Consider the following 27,686-nt stretch of genomic DNA (forward strand, 5'->3'; position numbering starts at 1 on the left):
ATATCACACTCAAAACTCTTCCCTATTATCATTAATACACATGCTAAACAATGGCCCAAGTACAGAACCCTGTAGTATACTGCTGGTCACCATCCCCCTCATAGACTGAGCACCATAATACATCACTTTCTGATACCTGTTGGTCAATCACACTCCAATCCATGTCACAAGTTTATTTGGCATAGCTATTGTTTTGAATTTGTACGACCTCTAGTGTGGAATCCTGCAAATTCCATTGCAAAATCCAAAAATCCTTTCATACCTTGATAACCACATTAGAGATACTAAACTGTAATTTGCTAATCAGTCTTATTCTACCCTTCTATAATAGAATTATTTTGTTCTCTTCCACTTAGGAATCTTGCATTTGCCAAGACTCAAGTTGAATAACCAAGTCAGGTGCACCACTGACTCGTTTTCATTTCCTTTAGCACCATTGCTGATACAGCATCCAGTCCAATTGCTGTATTTGTTTCAAATTCCTGTAGTAGATTTAATACTTATATCTGCATTCTTTTGTCCAGTTCTTCCTGGAATACAGATATCTAATGGTCTTCCTGAAATATATACCTTACTAAAGTGATCACTTAACAGTTCAGCTATTTCTTCTCCATCTTACACACATTTCTACCCTCTGCATTCACTAAGGTTATTCTTTCTTTTACTTGCTACATAGCAATAAAATTCTTTTAAATTTCCTTTGGCAAACTTCTTTTCATAATCTTCACCTTCCTCACTATGGCTGGCACTTTTCTATCCTGCTCGTTATAGCACTCCACAGAGTCTCCTCGTTATCTTTTCATGATATCAGATCCACAATATCCTCTTTTTTTGCAGCTCATAAGGTGTTATTCATCCATTTAACTCCTAACTCTTGGAATGCAGTCAGATATAGCCTCCTTTAGGCACCCTTTGACTAATTCCCATGTACTGTTGATTCCTCTACCATGCAGTTTCTCATGCCAAGGTACTGCTTGACACATAAGAACTGCTTTCTCAGTATGACCATTCTCAACACTTTGAGGCATAATGATCAGTTCATTTATAGACAGATTCTTAGATGGTATTACTAGATCAAGTAAAACATTTCAGCTACTTAGGCACGATTTTTAGTGAAGATGGTAAATTAAATATAGAAATAGACAACAGAATCAGCAAAGCTGGTATGGTGGGAAGTCAATTGAATAAATTCATATGGAATAAGAGAGAAATTAGTCGGAACACTAAATTAGCTGTATACAAGACAGTGTTCAAACTAGTTTTAACTTATGGATCTGAGAGCTGGGTCAGAAGTAAAACACTTGACTAAAGACTAGAGACTGCAGATATGAGAGTCCTGAGAAAGATTAGAGGCGTAAACAGATGGCATCAATGGCAATATCATATTAAAAATGAGGATATTAGGAAAGAACTTGACATTGTCAGCATCCAGAAATGCGTTAGCAGAGCTAATCTCAGGTGGTATGGTCACTTAAATAGAATGGGAGAGGAAAGATTAGCAAAACAAGTGTTCTCTGCCAGGTTGGCAGGAAAACGACCCAGAGGAAGACCAAGATATAGGTGGATTGATACGGTACAAAGTGCCTTAGACAATAGAAATATAAGATCTGATAATGTTGTAGTCTTGACAAGTAACAGACTGATTTGGAGGAAAATTGTAGATAGGAAGTTAGTAATGATGTAATTTTTTCATGTAGTACTGTCGTATCCTGTACACCCTTTGAGGGTACAAGGCAGGAATTTGACGATGATGATGTTTTTATATAGCCAGTAAGTGAAACTCAAGATCGAGAACTACGATCTATGAGTTTCAATGCCGAAAAACTATCAGCGAAGGCAATTCGAAGCAAAGGTGGAGCAAGCTCCCTCACTTTTCTTGATATTCTCTCATAATGTAAAACACAGCTCCTAGGAGATGTAATACTGTCGTTACATTATGAGAAGAGGTCACTACCCAGACCGGTTTCAACCTTTTTTGAGGTCTCATCAGTGAGTAGGTAGACCTGGAATATATCAAAGCCTAGTGAAAAGAACTTACATACCTTCACTATACAAATGCCATAAAGGTGTGCTTATATTTTGTAATTAAAATGAAAAGCCAAACGGCTAGTTTTTTGGCAACTTAATAGTTATTAAAGGGATAAAAATCCTATGTTTTTATATAGCTAGTAAGTGAAACTCAAGATCGAGAACTATGATCTATGAGCTTCAATGCCGAAAAACTATCGGCGAAAGCAATTTGAAGCAAAGGTGGAGCAAGCTCCCTCACTATTCTTGATATTCTCTCATAATGTAAAACACAGCTCCTAGGAGATGTAATACTGTCATTACATTATGAGAAGAGGTCACTACCCAGACCAGTTTCAACCTTTTTTGAGGTCTCATCAATGAGTAGGTAGACCTGGAAGATATCAAAGCTTAGTGAAAAGAACTTACATACCTTCACTATATGAATGCCATAAAGGTGTGCTTATATTTTGTAATTAAAATGACAAGCCAAACGGCTAGTTTTCTGGCAACTTAATAGTTATTAAAGGGATAAAAATCCTATGTTTTTATATAGGATTTTTATGCACACTTTTATGGCATTCGTATAGTGAAGGTATGTAAGTTCTTTTCACTAAGCTTTGATATCTTCCAGGTCTACCTCCTCACTGATGAGACCTCAAAAAAGGTTGAAACCGGTCTGATTAGTGACCTCTTCTCATAATGTAATGACAGTATTACATCTCCTAGGAGCTGTGTTTTACATTATGAGAGAATATCAAGAATAGTGATTGAGCTTGCTCCACCTTTGCTTCGAATTGCCTTCGCTGATAGTTTTTGGCATTGAAACTCATAGATCGTAGTTCTCGATCTTGAGTTTCAGTTACTGGCTATATAAAAACATAGGATTGTTATCCCTTTAATAATTATTGAAACACTCATACAGTGCTAATAAAAATACAACTTAAGAGTAACAAAATTGAACACATACAACACTGACTACACCCTATTGTATTATATACAATACTCTAAAACTTCCTCAACTAAACCAACCAAAAATTTATAAATCCTTATTGCTGTTTTTTAACAAAAATAAGATTATTTTTGTGGAGCATTCCTAACAACAATTTTCCTCAACTCATCACCTCTATCCTCTTTACTTTGAGCTTATATCTTTTGAAACCCCTTTCAGTTCTGTTTGATGCTTTTGATAATGGTATGTAACAGAGCCTTTGCAGTTTATAAACAAATATTTTTTACTAGGCTTTAGTTATAGTTATTAAAGAACAAAATGTACCAATGTTCTTATTGTAAATGGCTTTTTAATTTCATTTCTTAGTGTTTATGTTACCATGTTCTGACATGGAATATGATAACATAAACACTAAGCAACACTATTTATTTATTGTTATATGGATCTCATTAATGAAAGGTTTTAACTTGTCACACTATAGCACCACTGGCAAACTCTGTTGTAGAGTTAAGTATGGAATTTTTTCCCAGCCACTTTACAGCTCCAGTTAGCAGGTTGGTGGTCTTATTCACACCAAGATATGAAATTCATCTATCAGCTAAAGACATTCACAAGCATCATGCCTGCCGGCTATTGGTTAGAAAGTAGGAGCTATACCCATGTGTTTTAAATTCCATATCATAACTGATATTCTTCTGTTTTTTTTTTTTTTTTTTGTCTAGAAATTGGCCCATCTGGTCTATGAAAGCAGGATGTATCAACTGCAGAAATATTAAAAGCTCCTGATGCAGAAATATGAAAAACTCCTTAATGGAGAACACTTCATTTATTAACTGATTGGTTTTATCTTTGTTAAGCTGTAGTGTACATTACGATAGCTATCCTTCTGTTTTAAACTATCTTTCCTATATTTATTTTGGTTTAGTGAGTGGTTTTGAAAGTAACTGGTAAGAGTACTAAATATTGGTGCTTTCATTTACATCTATAACACTGCAACAAATATTATCTTTCTTTATTGCAAAACCATATCCTGTTCGTTCTTCAGAATATCAATAAAACAAGTATGAGCAAATGCAGACAATCATAAAAAAATGTTTTGTAATAGCATCCTTTTATAGTGATGCCATTCAAGTGATACTGTATTCTACTGTGCTATTCAATGATCACTTGAATGATGCCATTCAAGTGATACTGTAAAAGCTTGTTGGTGCCTACTTGTTCATTTGACTTGACTGTAGTGCAGTAATTTTCATTGTTAAACCAGTCCAAGACACAAGAGTAATCAGTCTTGTCCCTTGTACTGGTTGGTGGTCTCATTCTCACCAAGAAACCATATTCATATCCTATCCAAGAAATCATATCCTGTTCATTCTTCAGAATATCAACAAAAAAAGTATGAGCAAATGCAGTCATAAAAAAGTGTTTTGTAATAGCATCCTTTTGTAGTGACACCATTCAAGTGATGCTGTATTCTACTGTAAATGCCTGTTAGCACCTACTTGTTCATTTCACCTGGCTGTAGTGCAATAATTTTCATTGTTAAACCAGTCCCAGACACAAGGGTAATCAGTCTTGTGCCTTGTACTGGTTGGTGGTCTCACTCTCACCAAGAAATGAAATTCATCTATCAACTAAAGACATTCATAGACATCATGCCTTAGTTGGATTTCAAGCCTGTGGGATATTGGTTAGAAAGTAGGAGAGCTATACCCATTTGTTTTGAATGCCATAACATGATTGATATTCTTTTGTTCTTTTTGTTTAAAAATTGCCCATTTGGTCTATGAAAGAAGGATGTACAAAAATTATACATCTTCAAAAATGGTGCAAGTCTCATCTGATCTTTATGCAAACTATTCACAATTAGTCAGTAAAATAAAAAAAATTAAAAAATGAGTGATGTAGAGTTAGGCAGCTCACATATAATGAAAGTTTTTATGTCTTGCTGGCAAAATAATTTTGAAAATGACAATAATATGTCCACTATTCCCTCTGTTGTGATTGGAGTTATCTTTATCAGCAAAATGATTCAAAATAATAATAATACTTCCTCCCTTGTTTGATAGAATTTAATTAAATTGGCATTTAGGATTACTATTAAAATTTGTGACATCATTTCATTTTGATTATTTTTAATGACAAGCAGGTTACATATGCCAAAATGACTTGAGGTGCAATTGTTTTTCATAATGCACATTTATATGATTGCATGCAATCAATTTTCTTAATTATTCTTTGAAATTATACTCAGAACCAAGATATATATATATTTCATAGAAGTTAAAAAATTTCATATGAAATGAATTTTAAATATTGATTTAATAATACAGTGGAAGTCTTCATGTGATTTTACTTTATTTTTAAAATCATATTTTGTGTATAATATGTAAAGTGACATATGCAATGTGAAAAAAAAAGTAATGAGATAGAATTCAAATAAATCAAAATATGGATTTAAAAAATATTTTCTTATCTCTCTCAAATAATCTCAAGACACCAGCTTTGGAAAGACTTGGAAATCTTGTCTGCATTAGATGGTTTTTAGCCTGCTATCACATTACTCTGCTGTCTCATTCTTCTGAAGTTCATATACATTATCAAGGTATCTCAGTTTCAACTTAGAAAATAGCAAAAGTCTTCTGAAACTGAAGGGAGTAAAGCCATAGATGAATGTTATTACCTAGTTAGGACTACTACACCCTACTTATTTAGAGACATTTAAATTGGCTTGTAAAAGTTCAAAGTTCCCTGTTTGTTCTCTACAATAGTTTTGTAGAAACAAACTCCACTCATAATTTTAATGCTAATATACCATATGTTTAGAACCTTGTGTGGATGGGGTTCACTTAAATTAAAGTTGTAAGGAGGGTAGTTGAGCACTGCAACCTGCTTGTGAGCCAGAAATGTCTATCCCTTGATAGACATTTCTGGATATTTAGACATTTCTTGGACATTTCTTGATAGAAATGTCTATCCCTTGATAGACATTTCTGGTACATTGTCACACAAAGTGCAGACAGGTACATTGTCACACAACCCAACCAGACTGTTCCATATGTTACTGCATATACTTAATCTCATTGACAAATTCTTCATACTTCTAAGTAGCAATTGCTTGTAATAATCCTTCTGGAATCAATTCCTTATGAATTATCCATTTGTGATTGAAGAATGCAATCAGCATAATTTTAATATGCAGTTTCTAGTAATGAAGCTGTTAAGGAAACCAGGTTTGCTATCTGTTGTTTGAACAAATTCTTTACAGGCATCCAATCATGAGTTTTTCCTCATCACACAAACCATGTGTAAAAAAATTCAATCAAATCACTCTCCCCTAAATTGGTGGTAATTGGACTATAGCAGTTCTTTATTCACACTTAACTCGCTCACTAGCATTTTTATTGTTAATTGGCAATCACTTGTATCAAATTGCATACTTTGTTCATCAGTATGGGGCTCCTGGTTGATTTTGGTAGTCCACTTCAAGGATTATTATTATTAATGCCCTAAGACTCCATGGAGTCAAAGATTCATCTAGGAGGTGTCAAATAAGCTTTTTGGCACTGGGAGAATTAGCTGAGAAGTCTTTTCTGCTCTCTTTAAAATGTTTGCATTTTAAGCAGCTCATGAAAATGAGGCTCTGGAACAGAGCCTCATTTTCATGAGCTGTTTATATCAGTTTCAGTGGGACTTTTTTCCAGCATTACACAAAACTTGATATTTATCCATTGTTCCATTCTTTGGTTAACAGTGACATTATACATGATGCACAAAGAATATCCATACAAAACAGCAGCTTAAGGCCCACTGATTTAAGTTGGTGTAACTATCAAGATCACATTTCTGTACTTTTCTCATTTTCTGTCTCTCTCTCTCTCTCTCTCCTGGAGCAATATTAATATCCACATGAGTTATCTTTCTTAATTTAATCTTATTACTTTTTTGCTACAGTGTGTATTGTTAGATTATAATTTCTACAAAAAGCAATAATTATATTTCACATTATTCTTTAGGTTTTGTTTGCAGTCTATAAAATACTGGGAAAAGATTTAAAGATATCTCTTGGAAAGCATTTAACACAACGCATAATTCTTCAAGTATGTCTTGCAACACATAAGTATCCTTCGACATCAGAAGCATTGTAATGAACAGTTAGTATAAAACGTGTATAATATTTCTTATAACCACATACTGTTGATACACAGTAATGGAACTGCCTGCAAACTGCAAGCTTTAAAACTGTTAATAAATAAGTATTTTTATATTCATGCTTCCAAAATATTAAAATTTTGATTGGAAATCATGAAAATGGAGCTGAATGACTGAGTTCAGTCAAATAAATTAGTTATGTTTTAAAAGACTGCACATTCCTGTAGAAATATTTTTAAAACTAAACTATTCATCTTTAAAATATTTGGGTTTCATAAACTCATATTTATAAGCAAGTTTTTTGTTGTTATTTGTTTGTTTTTATAACTGAATGGGGCAAAGCATAAAACTCTGAGTAGATTCGCTGATGAAGCTTTAAAACTTTATGATTTGTTATATATATATATATATATATATATATATATATATTAGGATTTTGTGCTCTTCAGAGGAAAAATTAATAGTTTCCAATCCACTAATCATTCAAAAAATACCTAAGAAATATGTTCTTTTTCATGCACCTCTATTTGTATTAGAATATATAAATTTCAAATCAGCTAATGCCTTTTATTCCCCTGTAAGGAATAGGCAAAGTTGTTTTAGTCCTATCTAACTTTTGGAGACTCAGGGGTCAGTTCAATCTCCACTGGCTGCAAATCAGAGATAGCTGCTGGCCCAAGACTATCACTGATATATGGCACCAGTAAGAGATGCAGCTGACAAGTGCTACCATCTCGTGGTCCTTACACCATGCTTTACTGTCTAAAAATAGTGTGGGTTCTACAGTCGATTTTCTTGAGTTTACAGGACAAAAACCCTGAGTTTCTGGTGGGGGGGGGGGGGGGGAAGCCTGCTTATCTGTGTCAGAGATCGACTAACTTGGGAACCAGTTGAAAAAAAGCTTAGTAAAAGTTCCTCTAGTTGGTGACTAGAATTGAACTTACAACATTCTTTCTTCAGGCAGTCTAGGATGGCACATGCCACTTCCACTGAGCTACACAGGCATGCAAATGCTTTTTCTTATTTCACAGGTCATGATAGATTTTAAACAGTAAAATATGTCATAGTACAGTAATTTAAAATATTTTATTTTAAGTTGTACTGGATGATTTTTAGCTTAATTCTTTTGTTTAATAAACTGCAATCGATCGTGAAATTGATTTTTTTTATTTTCATCTTATCCAAAAATTTTCCATAAGCATAATACTTTTTTATCTTGTAACAAGTGCAGAATATTTTATATGATGGAAAATGAAGCCATCACCACAAAATAATTTATTTACAAATAAAATGTTTTATTTATAAATAATTTGCACTGTGTTTAAGGCATCCACTGTCCAACCAACCAGCTTGCAGGTTCAAATCCCACCATATGTATGAATGTTTGTGATTGTCTTTAGGTGGGAGATGAATTATCACTTGGTGTGAAACTCTCCTGCTTATTGAAAGGTTGAAGTGAGTGGCTTGGAAAAGCTTCCATGTTTAGTCTCTAAAGCAGGTTTTCTGGATTATAGAAAAATATATTAACACAATATATAAAATATGAAACTTTATAAAAACGGGGAGGAGGGAACCTTAATTTATTCACTATAAATTTACAACCTTTTGTGGGTAGAAGTTGAATAAAACAAAATTCTCGTTCAGTCGATGGTTGTGTTAACTTACCAGAGCAATTTTAGTTATGGAAGCTATCTGCAAATGAGCAGGGATTGGGAAAGTCTGCTAAATAAACAACACTGTTTATTTAGAAGACTAAATAGTTAGTAGCATCCATTGAGGTTTATGATGTGATATTATTAATCATATAATGTTGAGTGTAACTTATATTTAATTTTTTTTTTTTTTAAATGATGCAAGACTCATCTGATCTTCCTATATGCAAACTGTTCACCATTAGTCAGTAAATTTAAAAAAAAAAGGAATGATGTAGAGTGTAAAATATCTAATTTCTTTACTTTTGGTTCAGTTTATTTTTCTGCGTTCTTACTTAAACTTATTCTTGCCCTCCCTTATCTGTGTTTAGTTAGACCTCGTGTTGTAAGTCTATCTAATGTAACAGTCCCTTAGCAAGCGCATGATGTCAATTAAGAAATTTATTTGATCTTAATGACTGCGCCATTTAATTGACCTTTTTATGTTTGAAAGTCAGGGCGAGAAGATGACAAAAATAAATTAATACTTCTATACAATCTTTACGTGCAAGTCGTGGCTCGTTACTGTATTCTATTCCCGCAGACTTGTTAATATTTTCGGGATAGTGCATTGGCTAAGATGAATGAGAGCCAGGTAATTACAAAACAAAAACATGTTTATTATCAATCTAAAAGATATGATACAGCGCTTATAAAAGTTAATTAAACATTAACTTAATCAAAAGCACTTTAACACACACAATTACTTGCTATCTGAGCAACAGACCTTATAGTGCTTTCACTATCAGAAAAACCTATTTTTGCCTTGATATAAAAGTGTCTTCTATGACACAACTTGGCTTACAAGGATTACATTAACTTTCTTCCAACACATTCAAAACTTAAATGATACTAATTCAGACACTATCACAATTAACTTATGAATTAGACATACTTAACAATTTGACACATTACACCTGTAATGTGTTGAACATTCTATTACTTACAACAGAACAAGTTTTTTTTTTTTTTTTCAGTACCCACCACCTGTTAGCAATGGGAAAAGAATTTTTATTTTTTTTATAATTAATGAATTAAAATACCATTTATGGAAGGTTAGGAAGAAACAGATTTGAAAACCAGCATTATTACATCCAAATGTTTTATAATATTGTATTGTGGAAATTTTATTGTTCAGTCAAACGATTTTTGTATTTAGAAAAAAAGCATTCTAGGAGATTAAATTTTTGGCTAGGCGGTGTATACTACCCACATTATGCAATATTCACCAGGGAGAAATAAAATTCTGTCTATTTTTATTATGAGAGGCTTTCGAAGGTTTCATCCTTTTAGCTCAATGTGGTCTTATGGTCAATTGTAGGAATGACTGGAGAGCAATCCCAGGCAGAGAAGGAAGGCCATCTCAAAGCAGTTAACTCAGATAAGGCTAACCTCCTGGGTATATTAGCCTTTCATCTTTTCATTCTTTCACCTTTTCATCTTTCAACTGATAGCCTTTGGCTATATGATGATATAAAAGAGCTGAGGCCTTTTTCTTTATCTCTCATACTATCTATCTGTCTTTTCTTTCTCCTAATACTATCAGGCTCTCTTGCACCCTTATACTAACTACTTCTAGGCCTATGATGAACACCCCTTTACTTTTTCACCTCAATAAAGGTTGAAACCATTCTGGGTAGTTGCCCTTCCCATAATCCATAGTATTATACATATCTGTAAGGATATGTGCTTTGCATTATTGGATACTAAGGCAATTGATGTGAAGTTACTTCACATGCAAACTTTGTTTGCTTACACTTGGAAAAAGGATATTTCTTGGCATCTTTAATTTATAGTAAGTGAAAAAACTTTCAGCACACATTAGCTGAACTTACATATCACTGTAAAACCATCCTGGGCATTTTATTATGATCTAACCGTCCACATAAAACTAAAGCAATATCTGCTGAAGTCTAGAAAAATTGTTTTTACCTCTCAACAGATCTCTCTGCATAACCAAGGTGTTATGCAGAGAGATCTATATGAATTTGTTATTCCAAGAAAGACACTGCATCAAGCGTAATCTCATTGATAATTTTATTATTATTGGATAACTTTTCTCTTCTGAATACTTTTCTTTTTGCCTGTTTTTATGTTATCCCAAAGTACTATCCTCCCAACACACACAGATTGCATCATAACTGGCAGGCTTAAAGCCCTAACTAAGAACATATTACATTGCTAATTTTATATGTACATCACTCTCACTCCGGCTTAAGGGAATACATGCATATGACTATTCTCAGATATTTTCTTACCAAATTTAATTGCAGGACAGAAAAAAAATAATAATTCCACAGTATAGCTACCAGAGAATTTCAAAGCAGTTTACAATATTTAGCATATTAATAAAATATGCTAAATCTGTCTAATTAATCTCTTAATAATTTCAGTTTGCAATAATTCTGGACTAATGGTACATAATATTGAACTCACCACTTCTTTGTACAATTTGACTGCATGATACATACTTAAAAAAGAAAAAATAATGAATAAATAAAATATTTGTCTTATTTTAAAGTAAAGTGGTACACAATATCAGAAATTATGAATTAAAGAACAAAATAATGCTGCTCTTATTTTCTGTTACTATACATATATTAAAATTTCTGTAAAGACATACTTGCATGCAAGCAAGCCCAGCGTAGAGTCTAATTTTTTTGAGCATAAGCTGCATTTGCATAAGCAGATGTGCCAGATAGTGAATTAGAAATTTATTATTACTTTAGAAATTTACTTCACCTCTTAGCTATTAGCATTCTTTATTCCCTTACTGCTCTTTTTACCATACCCTTAATTTTTTACATTGTGGTGAAAAAATTAATTAAATAAAATAAATGAAAAAAAAATGTGTACACACACATTATTATATGACTAAGTGTTTATAAAGCAGAACGCTGGAATAAGATAACATTTATTTTAATTGACAACATGATGTTTCATTCTAATTGCACAGGATTTCTTCAGGTGTAAACATACAAACCAGTAGGTTTGTATGTTTATGACAACTGTTATGTAATCTTGAATGTAATCTTGTAATCTTGAATCAAGGTAATGTTCATCATTACCTTGTTCAATTGATTTTTCTGTTCTGTCTATAGTAGAATGACTGGCAATCACACCATAGGTCGATAAACACTCTGATATTGAAGTGGGCTATGCCGAAGTTTTGTGGATCAGAATAATAATCTCATCTTGATAAAGAGGGTACATACTACTTTGATTTTATATTCCTTAAGTATTTTTGTTAGTTTTATGAAAATAGAGCTAATATATAAAAGCATAATGAATCATTTGTTTTCTTCTTCACTGAAGAACATGTTTGAGATATTGAATACTGTAGGAGTAAAGCCTCAGCTTTGTCATCACATGTGCTCTCTTCAGCTGACCCACAAGATGCTTCATAAATGAGAAATCAAGTTTTATGGGATAAATTGGAACTATTACACTGTTTGTCCTTACTGTTTGCTATGATACAATGGAGAGAAAAATGTTAGAGTATTTGGAAATGGCATTAGATCCTAAATATTAACCCAAGTATCAACTTGTCTGAGTATATCCTAGCCTTCATTAGCCAAACACATTCATGTGAATGCATAGCCATGCAAAAAACATTCTGAACAATTAGAAATATTTGAAAATAACATTAGTCTCTTCAATAACTGCATAACAGCTGTTACCTTTGTTAGTCCTTACTGTTTTGTCTACTAGTTTACTAGTTTGTATGTTTACACCTGAAGAAATCCTGTGCAGGTAGAATGAAATGTCGTGTTGTCAGTTAAAATAAACTTTATCATCTTATTCCAATGTTCTGCCTTATAAACTCTTAGTCACATACTCATATAAACCAACAAAAACTACATACTTCTACACACACACACACACACACACACACACACACACACACACACACACACACACACACACACACACAAATGAATAAAATGAAAATAATGAAAAATGAATATAAATGAAAGTGTATGTTTACATGTAGTTCAGTACCTAGACAAATAAATGGAGAACTGGCAGTCTTACAACAGAAATTAGAAACTACATATCCTACTAGATTAGCATGTCCTTACCATGGGATTTGCACATGTGGTATAAGAGCAGCTGCACAAAGCAAACTCCATTGTAACCTGTGCAGCAGGACAGGAATAGGTAACTTAACATTGTGCTCGCTTTCCTTCAGATTAATCTCCTGATAATGCTAACATGAGCGATTTTTGTTACTCCAAGTGTGCTGCAAGTTATTTCCCTGTCAATTCCAGGTGACATATCGTAGTGCTATCTTCACCAACACACCACTGAAGTTGCATCCAATGACAAGCAATAAGTGGGGTGGTGGTCTCACACCAGGCAATGAAATTCATCTCCCATTTAAATTCGTTTTGTGGTTCACAGACTGTGGAACCAATTCCCACAGTCACAAACAGCATCCCAGATACAGTGAAGGAAGGCCATGGACTATATAACTGCAGTGGGTGACTATTATCTCCAATTATTTGCTTGCCAAAACAGGAGTGCTACCTAGAATTAGCTATGATCTGACCTTGTGTCAGCTACAGGAACATTGGTATCTGCTTTTACTGTATGCAGAAGGCTTCAGGAAGGTTGTCTGAATACTAGGTGGCTGGTAGTCTGTGTGTCCCTATTCCCGCACTACAGGAGAGAACATGGAAATGGGCCATGCTCCACATCAGAGACATCTGCAACTTATAGAGATGAGATCCTAGATCCTATGTTCTTTTGTGTGTGGATGCAGGGAGAGATATTTATCCTACAAGACAATAATGCTTGTCCACATTGAGTGAAGCTCATGGACCAATATCTTCAAGAAGAGACTATCATACATATGGCCTGATCTTAATCCTACTGATTAAAGTAATCCTTAATCCTGGAATGCTCTAGATAAATCCCCCCCCCCCAAAAATAAAAAACTTGAGAGACTTAGGAGCAATTACCAACTGATCACGTGGACACTTATAAACAGTATGAAACATCATTGTGATTGCTATGCATCTCTCATTGAGGCACTTGGATAATCCCAGTTTGATCATTTTCTTCATTTACATATTTGTTATTAAATTAAACTGTTTATTTGCAATTTTATGGGATATTTCTTTCACATCTCATATCATACTGCTCTTTTTTGTTTCTTAACCCATTAACATACAAAGATGTCTTTGACAAATCTTTTGTTTATTGCACCAAAATTGATTCTGATGCATCGCAGACGTTACGAAGTTCACGTCAATTTCAAATGAATTTCATACAAAAACGTCTGTGACACGTCTTTTGTTTATTGCACCAAAATTGATTTTGACGTATATCGCAGACGTTATGAAGTTTGCTTCAATTTCAAATGAATTTAGAGCCAACTTTAAAAATAATTCATATGTCAAAGGGTTAACTTATGGAAACCAGTGTATTACTTTTACCATTTAAAAGTACAATATGGTATTGGAGAGGGGAGATTTCATGCAAATAAAGCTTACAACTTTTTTTTTGTATTTTTTATAGTTAGCTAGTCTTATATTGAATATAACAATTCCAGTTTGCAAAAACAGAAACACACATACATATTTGTGTGTGTATATCTATATATAGATATATCAAATATCAAACCCATACACAAAATGTTGCAAACAATCTATAGCACATCAGTGCCATGTGCATGCAGTTACAAAGTACTGTAATGGCTTGCTTTCTGTTAATTTAGATGTTTAACCTTTGAAGATGTAACTGGAGTGCAAAATCTAAGTATGAATGCACAATATATTAGATATGCACAATAAAATAGTATGAATATTTTTGGTTCTTTCCACAATGAAATATTAGTTTTTGGAATTTATTTGTATTTTCTTTTTTGTAATAATTTCTTGATATTGGTAAGGGACATTTATAATTTAGATTTAATGTCTAATTTTTTCATATTTGCTAAAATAATTTTCAATTAGTATTGATTCATAAAACAATGTTACTAGTGAAGATTATCTTCCTTAATACTTGTTTTCAGATGTACCTGTCGAACATTTGATATTTCTGATTATAAGGTAAGATTAATTATCTGTTTTTATTTGAACATTTAGTTATTACATAAATATAGCATAACTTTATAACTTATATTTTTCATACTAATCTAACTGTTACTCTGCTTTCTATTCTTGTTAATTTCTATTTCTCTCTCTTTCTCTCTCTCTACCCCCTCCCCATCCTCATCATTCCTTTTGAAGTAAATTATATATATATTATTTTTAACATTAATAAAATAAACCAAATTCTACATAAATACAACCTTAATGCCACATTTAAATCCAACAAAATGAAAAAACTTATTCATTCTCCTCCAATGATACCCCCTCCCCCTGGAGTGTACCGTATTTGGTACACCTGTAACTGGATGTACAGTTCCTATCTGGGAAAAGGTACAGAAACGACACATTAAATTTACTAAGTGTAGTAGATCTGTCTTTTCTGATTATGCCTTGGATACTTTACACAGAACTGACTGGAAAGGTACCTGTTCCTTACATTATACCAAAACCTGGTGCGAGTGCAAATTTAAACAAGCCTATGAACTAATCAACCACCTTAATCTCATCAGGATTAGCATTCTAAAAACGACTTGCATAACCTTTTGTTCTAACATGTCAGTAATTAGGACTGTAGTACTCCAGGATCTTAGCTATAACATGTTAATAACAAACCACAACACTTATTCTAAGTACTGATTAGGCCACCAATTTTGCTGTATCACTAAAGGTTAATATGAATGCATTCTCTGGCCATATAAAACGGAATGTAGCTTTGATGTAAGTTTTTTTTCGCACCAGAGGGCAGACAAGTATACTAAAAGTCAGCCAAATTAGTGTTTCCTCGGCATGCTGTTTGAGTTTTAATGTAACTTTTGTCTGTATGCGTATATGCATACTCCAGATGTATATATGCATACAGACAAAAGTTAGTCATTTGTCACTGTTAATATGAAGGTCTAAATGTCAGGAAGTTAAAGTTATTATTCCTAACACAGTAGTAGTATCCATACTACAGTAGTAGTATCCAAAGTCAGCCAAATTAGTGTTTCCTCGGCATGCTGTTTGAGTTTTAATGTAACTTTTGTCTGTATGTGTATATGCATACTCCAGATGTATATATGTATACAGACAAAAGTTAATCACTGTTAATTTGAAGGTCTAAATGTCAGGAAGTTAAAGTTATTATTCCTAACACAGTAGTAGTAGTATCCATACTTTGATCAAAATGAATATTGATTAAAAGAAAGGGTACATTATTGATATCAAGCTTTAAGTATAACTAAATAATAATAATAATAATAATAATAATAAATAAGTAAAAAAAAAAAGCAATTCTCTAGGTTAAAGTCTCATGTTGGAATAATTAAACATTACATATTGAGTTTATAGATCTAATAACCTTCTATTATTTCAGAATCTATTTCTATTATCTCAGAATCTGCTTTATGCTATGCTTGCTTTGCCAGCCTTCACTTGCTAGTCATGTATATTATTTATTAATATAAATTATTATTAATTTTTTTCCATTTCATTTATTGAGTTATCATTACTTATTACATTATCATTTGCATGTCATTACATTACATCTCATTCATTTAAATTTTCTTTAAATAAAATTGGGTTATACATTCTATGTATAACCCAATAGCATGTGCTCATCCGGGTTACAAGAAGGATAACAATTGTACAGCATAAATAGTATACATAATATTGACAATATATTTAGAGAATAATGTGTGTGTGTGTAAATATATATATATATGTAGAAAGTTTTTTACCTTGGGTATAATATATGTTAAAGATGCCAAGCTATTTTAAACCTGGTTTTACTCTATTTGTGTTGATAAAATACTTATAAGCTCTGTATTACTTAACCTTGGTATTTCTAAGCCTAGCTCCCACTGATGAGACCTCAATAAAGGTCGAAACCAGTCTGGGTAGTAGCCCCTTGCCTTTAATACATAGCATCATACATCTCCTCAAGGAGATGGGCCTTAATACAAAGCCCATCTCCTTGGGCTTTGTAATAAGTAAATATTAAGAATGGTAATCAGAGCTTATTCCACCTTTACCACGAGTTGCCTAGACTTGCACTACTTTGTGGGTCACACCTAGACTTGTACTACGTGCAGGTGCAAACTTGACTTATTTGTCTGTTTACTTACTTGGGAAATGGAGTAAAACCAGGTTTAAAATAGCTTGGCATCTTTAACACACACACACACACACACACACACACACACACACACACACACACACACACACACACACACACACATGCTACTCGTATGTACATGTGGAATAAGAACAATGCACTTCAGTAATTCAAAAGATGTAATAGTGCACAAAGATATTGACAATATATACAGAGAATAATATATATATTTATATTACACATGTGTACATGTGGAATAAGAACAATGCAGTTCAGTAATTACTTGAATATTTTGTATTGGTTAATTTCTCTCAAAAAGAGAAATTAACAGGTTAATTACTTTTTATACAATTATTCTAAACAAGTTTTTAATATTCTTATAAAAATTTAGGTACTGTCTAATCAGATTTTTGTATTTGTTCATGTTGTTTCCCTTTCATATTAAGAGTGGTAAGGCATTGAAGATTTTTGGAGCCAGATAGATATAGTGTTCGTGTATTATTTCTTTTTGCACTTTAGTAATAAAATATTTTAAGCCTGCTTTTCAGCAGAAGTAAGTATCTTTTCTAATACTTACATACTGGGTATTTTTATTTTTTTAATCATGAAATACTTTCTCATGTTTCCTGAATGCTTTTCATGAAAAAATGTTTCCCTTATTTCAACAACTTATTTGTTAACATTCATATATTATTACTATTACTTATAGCAGTGATAATATCTGCATCATGCAGGCTTTTATTCTTTTTCCTGATATGAATATTGTTGGCCTCGATGGTTTCTTACCTCCAACACTAGTCAATGATTTATTTATGACTAAACAACTTTCATTCTTTTAAGGTTACACTGTGGTCAGCTAATAAAGAATTTATGGAGACACAACACACGTGTTAGAATAATTACTTTACTTAACATTAAGCAAGTAACAATCAACGTTTTGACCTCTGTATTGAGGTCGTCATCATCAGGAAAACATATATACAGGATACAAGCTACATGACACTGCACTATACAAAAGTAAGATGAATCTAAATGTTTGTTAATCATTTATCCTAGCCTGACCTCTGGTGAGAAAAAAAAAAATGGAACTACATTAAACAACTTCTAAAGTCCTCTCGTATTGAGATTTTCTTCTATCTGAGGTTGTTCTGGTTGCTATATGGGTTAAAGGTAGGTCCTCCACTTTCTTGGAATAATTAAGCTATCATTCAGCATTTCACAATCTTCTTTGAATTTTCTTTCAAACCAGGTTTTGGTGTTTTGTAGGGACTTGGTGTCCCTACAAAAAAAGTAATTAACCTTTCTAGTCAATTCTATGGCATGTTTAGGGGTGCGTGGGTTGATGGGCCTATTTTACCATAGTGGAGGTATTTAATGTGACATTTGCATTCATCTTTTCTGCTTCCTGTTTCCTGCATGTTTATCCTACCTTACATAGGGAAAACAGGACCCACCATCCCAATCAGAAAAGATGAATACAAACACCACATTAAATACTTCCACTATGGTAAAACAGGCCTATTAGACCAAGCACTCTAAACATGCCATAGAATTGACTGGAAAGGTACCAAATCCCTACACCGCACCAAAGCCTGGTTTGAAAGAAAATTCAAAGAAGCTTGTGAAATGCTGAAACGTCATTGAAATCTGTACAAAAATGGATTAATTATTCCAAGAATGTGGAGGACCTGTCTTCAAACCATATAGAACAACCCCAGACACAAGAAAATCTCAGTATGAGAGGACTTTAGAAATTGTTTAATGTAGTTCTGTTTTTCGTCTGCAGTCTACAAATTCTCAATCTATCTTCATAATCAGTATTCCACAATCCTGATATCATTTTTAGCACTCTCTCCACTGTATCAGAATTACAACAGAAACTAGGAGACCAGACCTGCACAAATTTAGGTACTTCTAATCAGTGAGGTACTTCTAATCATGTCTTATCAAGCCCTTGTAAAGAGGCAAAATGACATCCTTATCTTTACATGTAAACTTTCATTTCAGCATTGCAATTATCTTTTGAGTTATATTTGCAATCTTTGCTACATGGCTCTGAACTTCATCTTCCTATCTATAACACTCCAAGATCCCTAGTATTATTAGTTTCTTCTAGCAGAAACCCACCAATATAATATGACACTAGATATCTAATCACACTGAAGTGAATGATTTTACATTTACTGACATTGAACTGACATCCATTTTCCCATGCCCACAATTCCAGCCTATTCAAATCATTCTGCAAGTACTGCCTATCAGCAGCATTCCTTATTACTCTAACTATCTTTGCATCATCAGCAAACAGCTGTCATCTCCTTCCTAATATCATTAATGTACAGATTGAATAAGCCGAGCACTGATTTTTTTTTATTATTTATTTATTTATTTTTTTTTTTTTGTACTGGCTATGGGCAGTACTACCCTTACGTCTCGTCCAGACTTGGTATAGGCCTAAGCCTTTACAAGTGTTTTACCCTATGCCTGTTCTAGTTATCATTGTAGTCATTCTCTGGTAGCAACACCATGCCACCAGTGTGCCCTGTAGGGGCCTCCTCAAGGAAAGAACTTTTATATCCTTCTGCGTAAGCCCAAGCTGTTTTAAGTCCTTATAGCTATCTGCGCTCCATATGCCATGTAAAGAGATGGTGGCACTGGTAAACCTCGGAGTTGTCCCATGCTCCTCCTGTATCTTACCAACTAGATCTTGGTTATTCTTGTAATAGTTTACCTCATTATTATGGCTATAGACTAGTGGGCATCAACTACCCAGACGTCACCATCTCTTTTAATCACTAAGTCTGGCTTACGCAAACCCGCGGAGGTCCTATAATGGGATTCCACTGCAGTCTTCCAACCTTTGTTCTTAAAGCGGTTGTTCAGAATGGAGACCACGGCATCATGCCTCTCTACGCAGACCCCATGGGTGCGGAAGCAACACTGAGCTATATGAGACAATGTTTCACTGTAGTGGCAGCCAGCCCTTCAGTGTGAGTCGTCACTACCCCATCGAATTGTGCGGGCTCTAGTAAGCAGGGCATTGATCCTCGTCCTGATGAGGTCAATATACTCGAACCCAGGAAGTAGTCTAGTGCCATCCCTTACCCAATCATGCTGTGGAGGCACCAGATATGACTCTTTTAAAGGAGCACCATCTACAGAACAGTGCAACAGAGATGCCCACCTCTTGTGTTCTGCAGGTGCTGACTCAATTAAGATACCTTGATAATGGGACCAGCCTTTAGCCTGCCTAAAGTCTTCTTGTATTAATGGGCTATAGAAAACCTCTCTGCAGATAGTGGAAGAAGATAGTTCCAATTTTGCAATTCTTGACAGCCACAGGCATGGAATCAGCCATCTAAGTGATAGAACCCTGAGCCCACCATCCTTCACCCTCGTGTGGAAATATGCAGCAGGGGTGTCAGGCAGCAGTCGAAGCCATGATCTCACTGCTGAATGGATAGCCCTGTCCATTCTGGGACAGTACCGAGATATATGTCCTCCAAGCACCAACTTGTGGTAAAAGTGAGGTAGGAGATAGTGAGAAAGGAGAAACAGTCTTTGCTGGGGCTTAGAGAAGCTTTCCTCAGAGAAGCAATCCCAGCTTCTAGGATAGAAGGGACAGAAGACCTTCCCTTTGGGGTGAACATGATACCGAGGTATCTCCACTCTTCCAGGATGGTCAAAGCATGCAACGGCCTCCCGTGCAGGGAAAACTCTATAGTCTCGACCTTAAGCTTCTTGTCATGACTAGAGGGGACAAGAGCTAAAGAGCTCTTGTCCCCTCTACATTAATAGAAAAGCCTTGAATAGAGAAGAAGTCAACTGCCCGGTCAAGGAGTTCCTGCAAGCCTATCTTAGCAGAAGCTACAAGAATAAGATCATCTGCAAAGGCCATAGCATTAAAGGAAGAAGCTCCTAGAGAGTAGCCTATTTGGCTAGGAAGAGAGTGAAGAAACTCATCTATGATGCAGTTAAAGAAAAGGGGAGATAGAGGATCACCCTGGCGAACACCCCACACTGCGGGGATAGAAGTTGCACGGGACCCTGTAGTGATGGAGCTACCCAAGTATAGCTCCATAACATAGGAAAGAAAGGGTTCTGGACATCCAGCAATAGACAGCGCTCGAAGGATAGCAGGAAGGGAGATGCTATCAAAGGCCTTTTGGAGGCCCAGTGACGCCATATATAGAGGCTTAAGGTGGCATCAGGAATCAGAGAGAGAGAAGATATATATTCTCGGCACAGCCATCCGAAGGGACAAAAGCTCTCTGTCTATAATCATACTGTATATATTGCTGAAGTTGTTTAACTAAGATTTTATGATGGTATCACAGGGGGAGATGGTAATAGGTCTAAAGTGTGATGCACAGCTTGAAGTTTCTTTCTTCGGAATGAAGATTCTTGAAGCACGTAGGTATGGTGGTATTGCTTTACTGGAAAGGAGAATGTCCACTACGTCTTGAAGAATCTTCAATGGCACCTTCCAAAGTCTAGACGCAGGAAAGCTATCAGGTCTGATGGCAGAGAAATTGGATGGAAGAGCTGCTTTAATCTCCTGGATGGAGACAGGCTGGAATATTTGAAGGGCAGGAATGGACCTCAATATCATAGGTTGGTTATCATAATCAGGGAAGTGTGGAGGTGGAGCAGAAAAGACTGTACTCCAGAATTTAACAAAATCATCATGTATGTCTGCGAGAGGTGGGGGGGAAGCACCGTCAAGGATGGTTTTGACACATTGCTCTCTACTCTTTTTATAGAGGGCCTGCATAGGCCCTCTTCCTCTGCTTCCTATTTGACAAAGTCATTGTAGAATGAGACGTAGGCTGATGTTGATGAGGCATGAAGTGTTCGGAGAATTCAGCAGAGATAGTCATTCAACTGATATGTGATATCCATTCCCAGAAGGTGAGTCTGGATGAGAGATTTAAGAATTTGATGGTTATATTCTGGAAGAGGAAGATCATCTAGAGATGATGTCAGTCTGAAAAGCAAAGCCTCTTCTTCAACAGCAGGATGGTGGCTGGAAGATGGAGAAGCAGGGACTGGGGGATATTTGACTCCTACCCTATTTATTCTTCGAACTCTCAGTACACATTCTGATTTTTCATCATTTAAATATTGTTTAAATGCTTCCCATGCACTGTCGATATTCTTCCCATCCAGCAGCCGATCCCATTCCACTGAACTCGATATACTCTTCAGTTGGTCATAATTTCCTGCTTGTAATCTTTTCTGAATTGAATATTCATGAATTTAGTCACTTTCCAAGCGAGTACTGCATGATCACTGTTACCAACCAGAGGCAAAATAGTTACTTCTTTAACTGAAACACCCTCTGACACTATAATTAAATCTAACACTCTTTGACCTCCAGTTCCTTCTGTCATATGCTGCTTGAGGAAGTTGCCCTGCAACAACTCAATAAATTCATTTTCATTCTTCTCATAAGATTCTACTGCTACCCAGTCAATATTTGGATAATTAAAATCTCCCATTATGATTACTCTTTTTTGAGCTCATCTTTTCTATTTGGTGATGCATTTCTTCATCACCAAAATTTCATCTGTAACAACACCCCACTAATTGATCTTGTTAGATTCTTCCACCTCACACTAGATAACTTCAAACTCACTGCCACATGAAATACTGTTAGTAGCAGTACTACAATCGTAGGTCTCCACTCTAACTGGATTCAAGTCATCTAATATCATTAGCAGCATGCCCTCTCCTCTCCTATCATTTCTATCAGGAGAAAGAGGGGTGATATGATTGAGACTTACAAACTTCTAAAAGGGTCATACAGAATTTCAGTTGATGGAATTTTTCAATTTATGGAGGATGGGGAAAGAACAAGAGTGCATCTTTGGAAGCTAAGAATGAATGCCACTAAGAAGTGGGTGAGAGCTAGATTTTTCTCTCATAGGGTGGTGCATGAATGGAATGGATTGCCATTGGATGTTGTGTGTGCAAGCAATGTGAATGAATAAGTATGACAGCTGGTGCATGTAGTATGTGGTCTCCCTCGATAAGTCCCTGACTCCCTGGCAGTCTATCTTAATAATAATAATTATTATTATTATGTCTTTTGTATAAAATATTATTTAATATGGTAATTATGTACTTTTGCATTATTCAAATTGTCTTGTAACATAAGAATTAAAATAACGGCAGATAGGTGTGTGACGTGGAGTTCTTGCTGCGAATCTCAAGATCAAGCATGCGCATAGGTTGTAAAACTTTTGTATAAGAGCTGTCGTTTTGTAAGATGGAGTCATCATCAGAGATGAGAAAAAGACTAAATGGCAGGGAAAGAGAGTAGTCGTCAAAAAGACACAATCGGCAACAAAATAAAGAAGTTAGTGCTAAAGTATAAGAGCTGTAGTTGGCAAGACAAAAAAAGAGAATTGGCAGGAGATTAAAAGAATGTCGAAGAACTTTCTTTCATCTCTTTCCAAGGATAAGGAACTGTACAGCAAATGTATTCTGAAGTGATAAATGTATCTATGAAGTAATGTGGAATCCTTCATGAAAGTTCAGGAAATTGGAAATTTTGAATAAGTCGAAAGACAGATACGTAACGTATCTGTCAAGTGTGAGGGCTACACATGTTGAACTGAATGTTAAAACTTATTGGTAGAATTAATTTGTATTTGTTCTAAGCATTGAATAGAATATGAGGGAGATTTGTTTGAGTTCATTAATGTTAATTTAAAATTGATTATGAAATGTTTCTTAGGATTGCTGTCTCTTGTATATAAATTTATGGTAAAAAGTAAATATGAAATTTTATTGAACTTTATTAATTTGTGTAACAACATAGTGATACGGAAGTCAATGCACTATCCCAAATCTAACAACAAACAGTTAAAATTTGAATTATTGTTAATTTATTATACGATTATCTCTAATTAATGGTTGAATGTAAGAGGGAATAACATACATACTTATAGTATTATAATATCACAAAAACACACACTCTATAACATAAGAAAATATAACAAATGATGCAGTCAGCCAACAAGATAAATAAGGCATGAGAGACATACATAGCTCATGGCAAAAACATGATGTTAAAAAAGAGAATCATGATGTCATTATATACTAACAGAATTGAAGAATTTAAAATATTTTAAGTTTGAAGGAAAACACAGATGTAATCCAAGAAGTTGGAAAATTAAAATAAGAGTTAAAAGTGAAAGTCTTAATATGTTATAATAAGGAAAAGAAACATATATATCATTATAAATTCAGATCTAAGTTCGTAATCCAGGTCACAGCTTCAGGAACTGCTTGTAAAAAGTCATTCCAGTCATTCTGATAAGCACGGAAGATGCATTCTGTTTTCTGTTACAGTATATTGCATAGTCTGTCGTGGAGCACCACAGTCACATTCTGGAGATGTTTGTCTGTTCCATTTATAGATAGTATCTCCACATAGGCCATGATTTGTCCGAATTCTATTTAGTACCGTCCATGTTTTGCGAGGTAGATCTGATCCTGTGATGATTTGATCACCTTTAAAGATGTTATGCAAATGTTCTTTCATATTTTCCTTCCATGTTTCTTCCCACTTTGATAAAGGATTAAAATTATTTAGCACTAGTTCTTCTGCTGCTCGTAGTGATGGATGGCGAGATTTCAATCTATTGACGTTAAGAGTTGGGAGATCCTGATGAATAGGTAGGTTTGGATTACCAGCAATTTTTTGGAATTCACGGACTAAAGAATTCAATCTACGTAGTTCTGTAGGAATATACCTGCTAAAAGAGGTAACCAGGCTCTATTAGGTCGATCTAATAGAGCCTGTAATTAATCTTAAGTATTGTTCAATTGAGAATTGATAATCCTTGTGTGAGGGCTATTTAGCCACACAGGAGCACAATATTCAGTACTTGAAAATACCAAAGCAAGGGCTGTTGTCCTAAGAGTAGAGGCTCTAGAACCCCAGGTATGCCACAGAGTCTCTGTAGGATATTATTACGTGTCCTTAGTTTATATGCCAAGTTTGATAGATGTTGCCGGAAAGTGAGAGAACGGGCAAGTGTGACTCCCAAGTACTTAGGGAATGTATTATATGGAAGTATAGTATTGTTCAATTCAATTTTTAGTTTCACATTTGCCAAGTTATTATTTAGATGAAAACAAGATATTACCGTTTTGCTCCTATTTAAACAGAGTCTCCATCTTTTAAAATATTCATCCAGAATAGTTAAGTCAGCTTTTAGAATTTCTTCTGTACAATTTATGCATTTATGCTGTGTAGTTATTGCTATATCGTCGACATAACAAAATTTCCTTGACGTAGTGACGGGAAGATCAGATATATACAGATTGAATAATAACGGAGATAAAACAGATCCCTGTGGCAGTCCATTATTTAACTTCTTTCGCTGCTAATTTTATTACCTATAGTCACTATAAATCTTCTATCTCTTAGCATATTGTTAATAATATGGACTATTGTTTTACATGAGATAATTTTATATAATTTATATAGAAGGCCTTGTCTTCAAACAGTGTCGAAGGCTGTTGACAAATCAATAAATGCTGCTGATGTTTTTAAATCTTTTTGAAGACCAGCTTCTATGTGAGTTACCAAAGAGAGAACCTGGTCACAACATCCACGATTTGGTCTGAAGTCTGATGTCCCAGCTTGTTCTATTGGGACATTTTTAAAAATTGTGGAGCTTATTCTATTATAAATAAGTCTTTCAAAGAGTTTATAACAACAACTGAGGAGAGTAATAGGTTGGTAACTTTCCGGTTTATGATTAGGCTTACCAGGTTTTAAAATTGAAAGTACTTTTGCCTTTTTAAAAATAGTGGGAAGTTTTCCAGTTGTAAGAATGTCAGTATAGAACTTTGTTAACCATAATCTTGCATTTCTTCCCAGATTAATCAAAAATTCTGGATGAATGTTATCAAAACCAGGAGCCTTACCAGGCTTTAATTCCTTTAAGGCTGCTTCAACTTCTTGCTGCGTAAAAGGGTGTGCAAAATTTGAAGTTATAGGTGAAGACTTGCTAAATTCTTTTCATTTTCTCTTTATATATCTTGTATGCTTTTTATTGATTGGGATACGTGATATATTAATAATATGTATAGCTAGTTGATCTGGGGTGATTCTTGGTTGTTCTTTAATCAAAGGAGCACTACCACCTAGTTTCCTAAGAAGGCTCCAAGCTTTACAGCTGGAATGAGTAAAGTCTATGCCTTCAACTGTATTTACCCATTTTTTCCTTCGGGATATATCCAAGTTTTCTGGAGTTCGTCTGCTGTTTTTGGGTCATTGTTTATCTGATATTCATTATAAAGTAATTCACGTTCTTTGCTCCAACCATGTATATAGTTATGTACAGCAAGCAGAACTACACCTATAAATCGATGAAAATTACTACTTATTGGAGATATCCAGCGAATACATTTGTCAAGTTCATTGGCATATTTATTCCTGTCAGCCTTTTTAAAATTCCAGTGTGGAATTTTGGAATAGGCTTTGACCTTACAAATGGAATGGAAATGCCAATGTCAATTAATACCGGTGTATGTTGCCTATGAGGAAAATCAGTTAAGACCCTTCTCAGATTTTGCATAGGGTGACCTGAATTATTTTTGCTCACAAGACATAAATCAGGGTTATAGTCTCTTTTCCAGGCCACAGATCTAAAAGTGCCTTTGTCTTTGGCATCAAAGACTAAGTGAAGATTATTTAGTTCAATCCAATCAAGTTTTTCACCACATTCGTTGTTTCGAGCATAATTCCACTGTTCATGGTGACTATTCAAGTCCCCCAATATAAATTGCAAGATGTTCAGCAATAGGAATAATTTTTTCCGGTCAAGGTGATCCAGGTGGCTTATAAATATTCGTAATATCTTGAATTTTTATCGCTACTGTATGTATGTTTTCTACAATATTTTGAGATAGAAGAAAAACTTCTTTAAGATGATTTCGCACATACGTTGTTATTCCATATACTTCATGATAAGTTGCACCAATAGCAGTGTAACCTGGAATGCGACCTCTTTTAAGGAGCTGTTCAGGATCAGCAGCAGCACGTGTTTCCTGGACAGCAATCACATCAACATTGTTGGTTAACAATAATTTCGATAAATAATTGCATTTGGCTTTGCTAATAGATTCAATATTTAATTGACAAATACATAGTGTAGGGCCAATGTTTCTAAATTCTGGTTTCTGCAAGTCACTATATTCATTTCAGTAAACATCATGAAATTAGCTAGGAGATCCTTAGGATGGACTGGCTGCCTGTCGCTGTTGCTCATTTAGCACCACCCAGGGGACATGTATAGCTTTAGGATCACTATGGATGTGAGCAACTTTGGCATGAGAGAAAGAAAACCACACTAATAATATAATAATCATATAACATCAGATTGGTAGCCAATGCTGACTTCTGTTCTGAACAACTACAGTGAGTTTGTGCTTTCTTACCACTACTACCTGGCACTGGTCACTCAAAAGCAAGAGGTTCACTTCACTAACCAGACAATGCCAGATTGCCAATAGCAGTTTCATTTTAAGAGTTCATTAATGTGGATCTACCATAGTGCAACCATTTCCACTTTTGGGAATAAGCTTTGTTATTATAATAAACTTTGGAGGCCCCAGACTCATTGTGGGAGGTCTCAGTCAGTGAGCAACATATTGAAATTTAAACTCATTTG

General features: G+C 34.6%; 1 protein-coding gene across 1 annotated transcript in view; it reads left to right on the forward strand.

Moving 5' to 3' along the window:
- The window catches only part of LOC150096364 (protein odr-4 homolog), a 180,940-nt gene that overhangs the window by 71,079 nt on the left and 82,175 nt on the right, over positions 1 to 27,686 (forward strand). Inside the window, exons 4-5 of the mRNA XM_090409180.1 lie at positions 6,973 to 7,076; positions 14,819 to 14,855. Of these exons, the coding sequence (XP_090265306.1) occupies positions 6,973 to 7,076; positions 14,819 to 14,855 (141 nt within the window). The remainder of the gene's footprint in view (positions 1 to 6,972; positions 7,077 to 14,818; positions 14,856 to 27,686) is intronic.

The sequence above is a fragment of the Typopeltis vanoorti genome, chromosome 19 (assembly GCF_054136105.1).
Source record: "Typopeltis vanoorti isolate ZY-2024b chromosome 19, IOZ_Tvanoo_1.0, whole genome shotgun sequence".
Taxonomy (NCBI): Eukaryota; Metazoa; Arthropoda; class Arachnida; order Uropygi; family Thelyphonidae; genus Typopeltis; species Typopeltis vanoorti.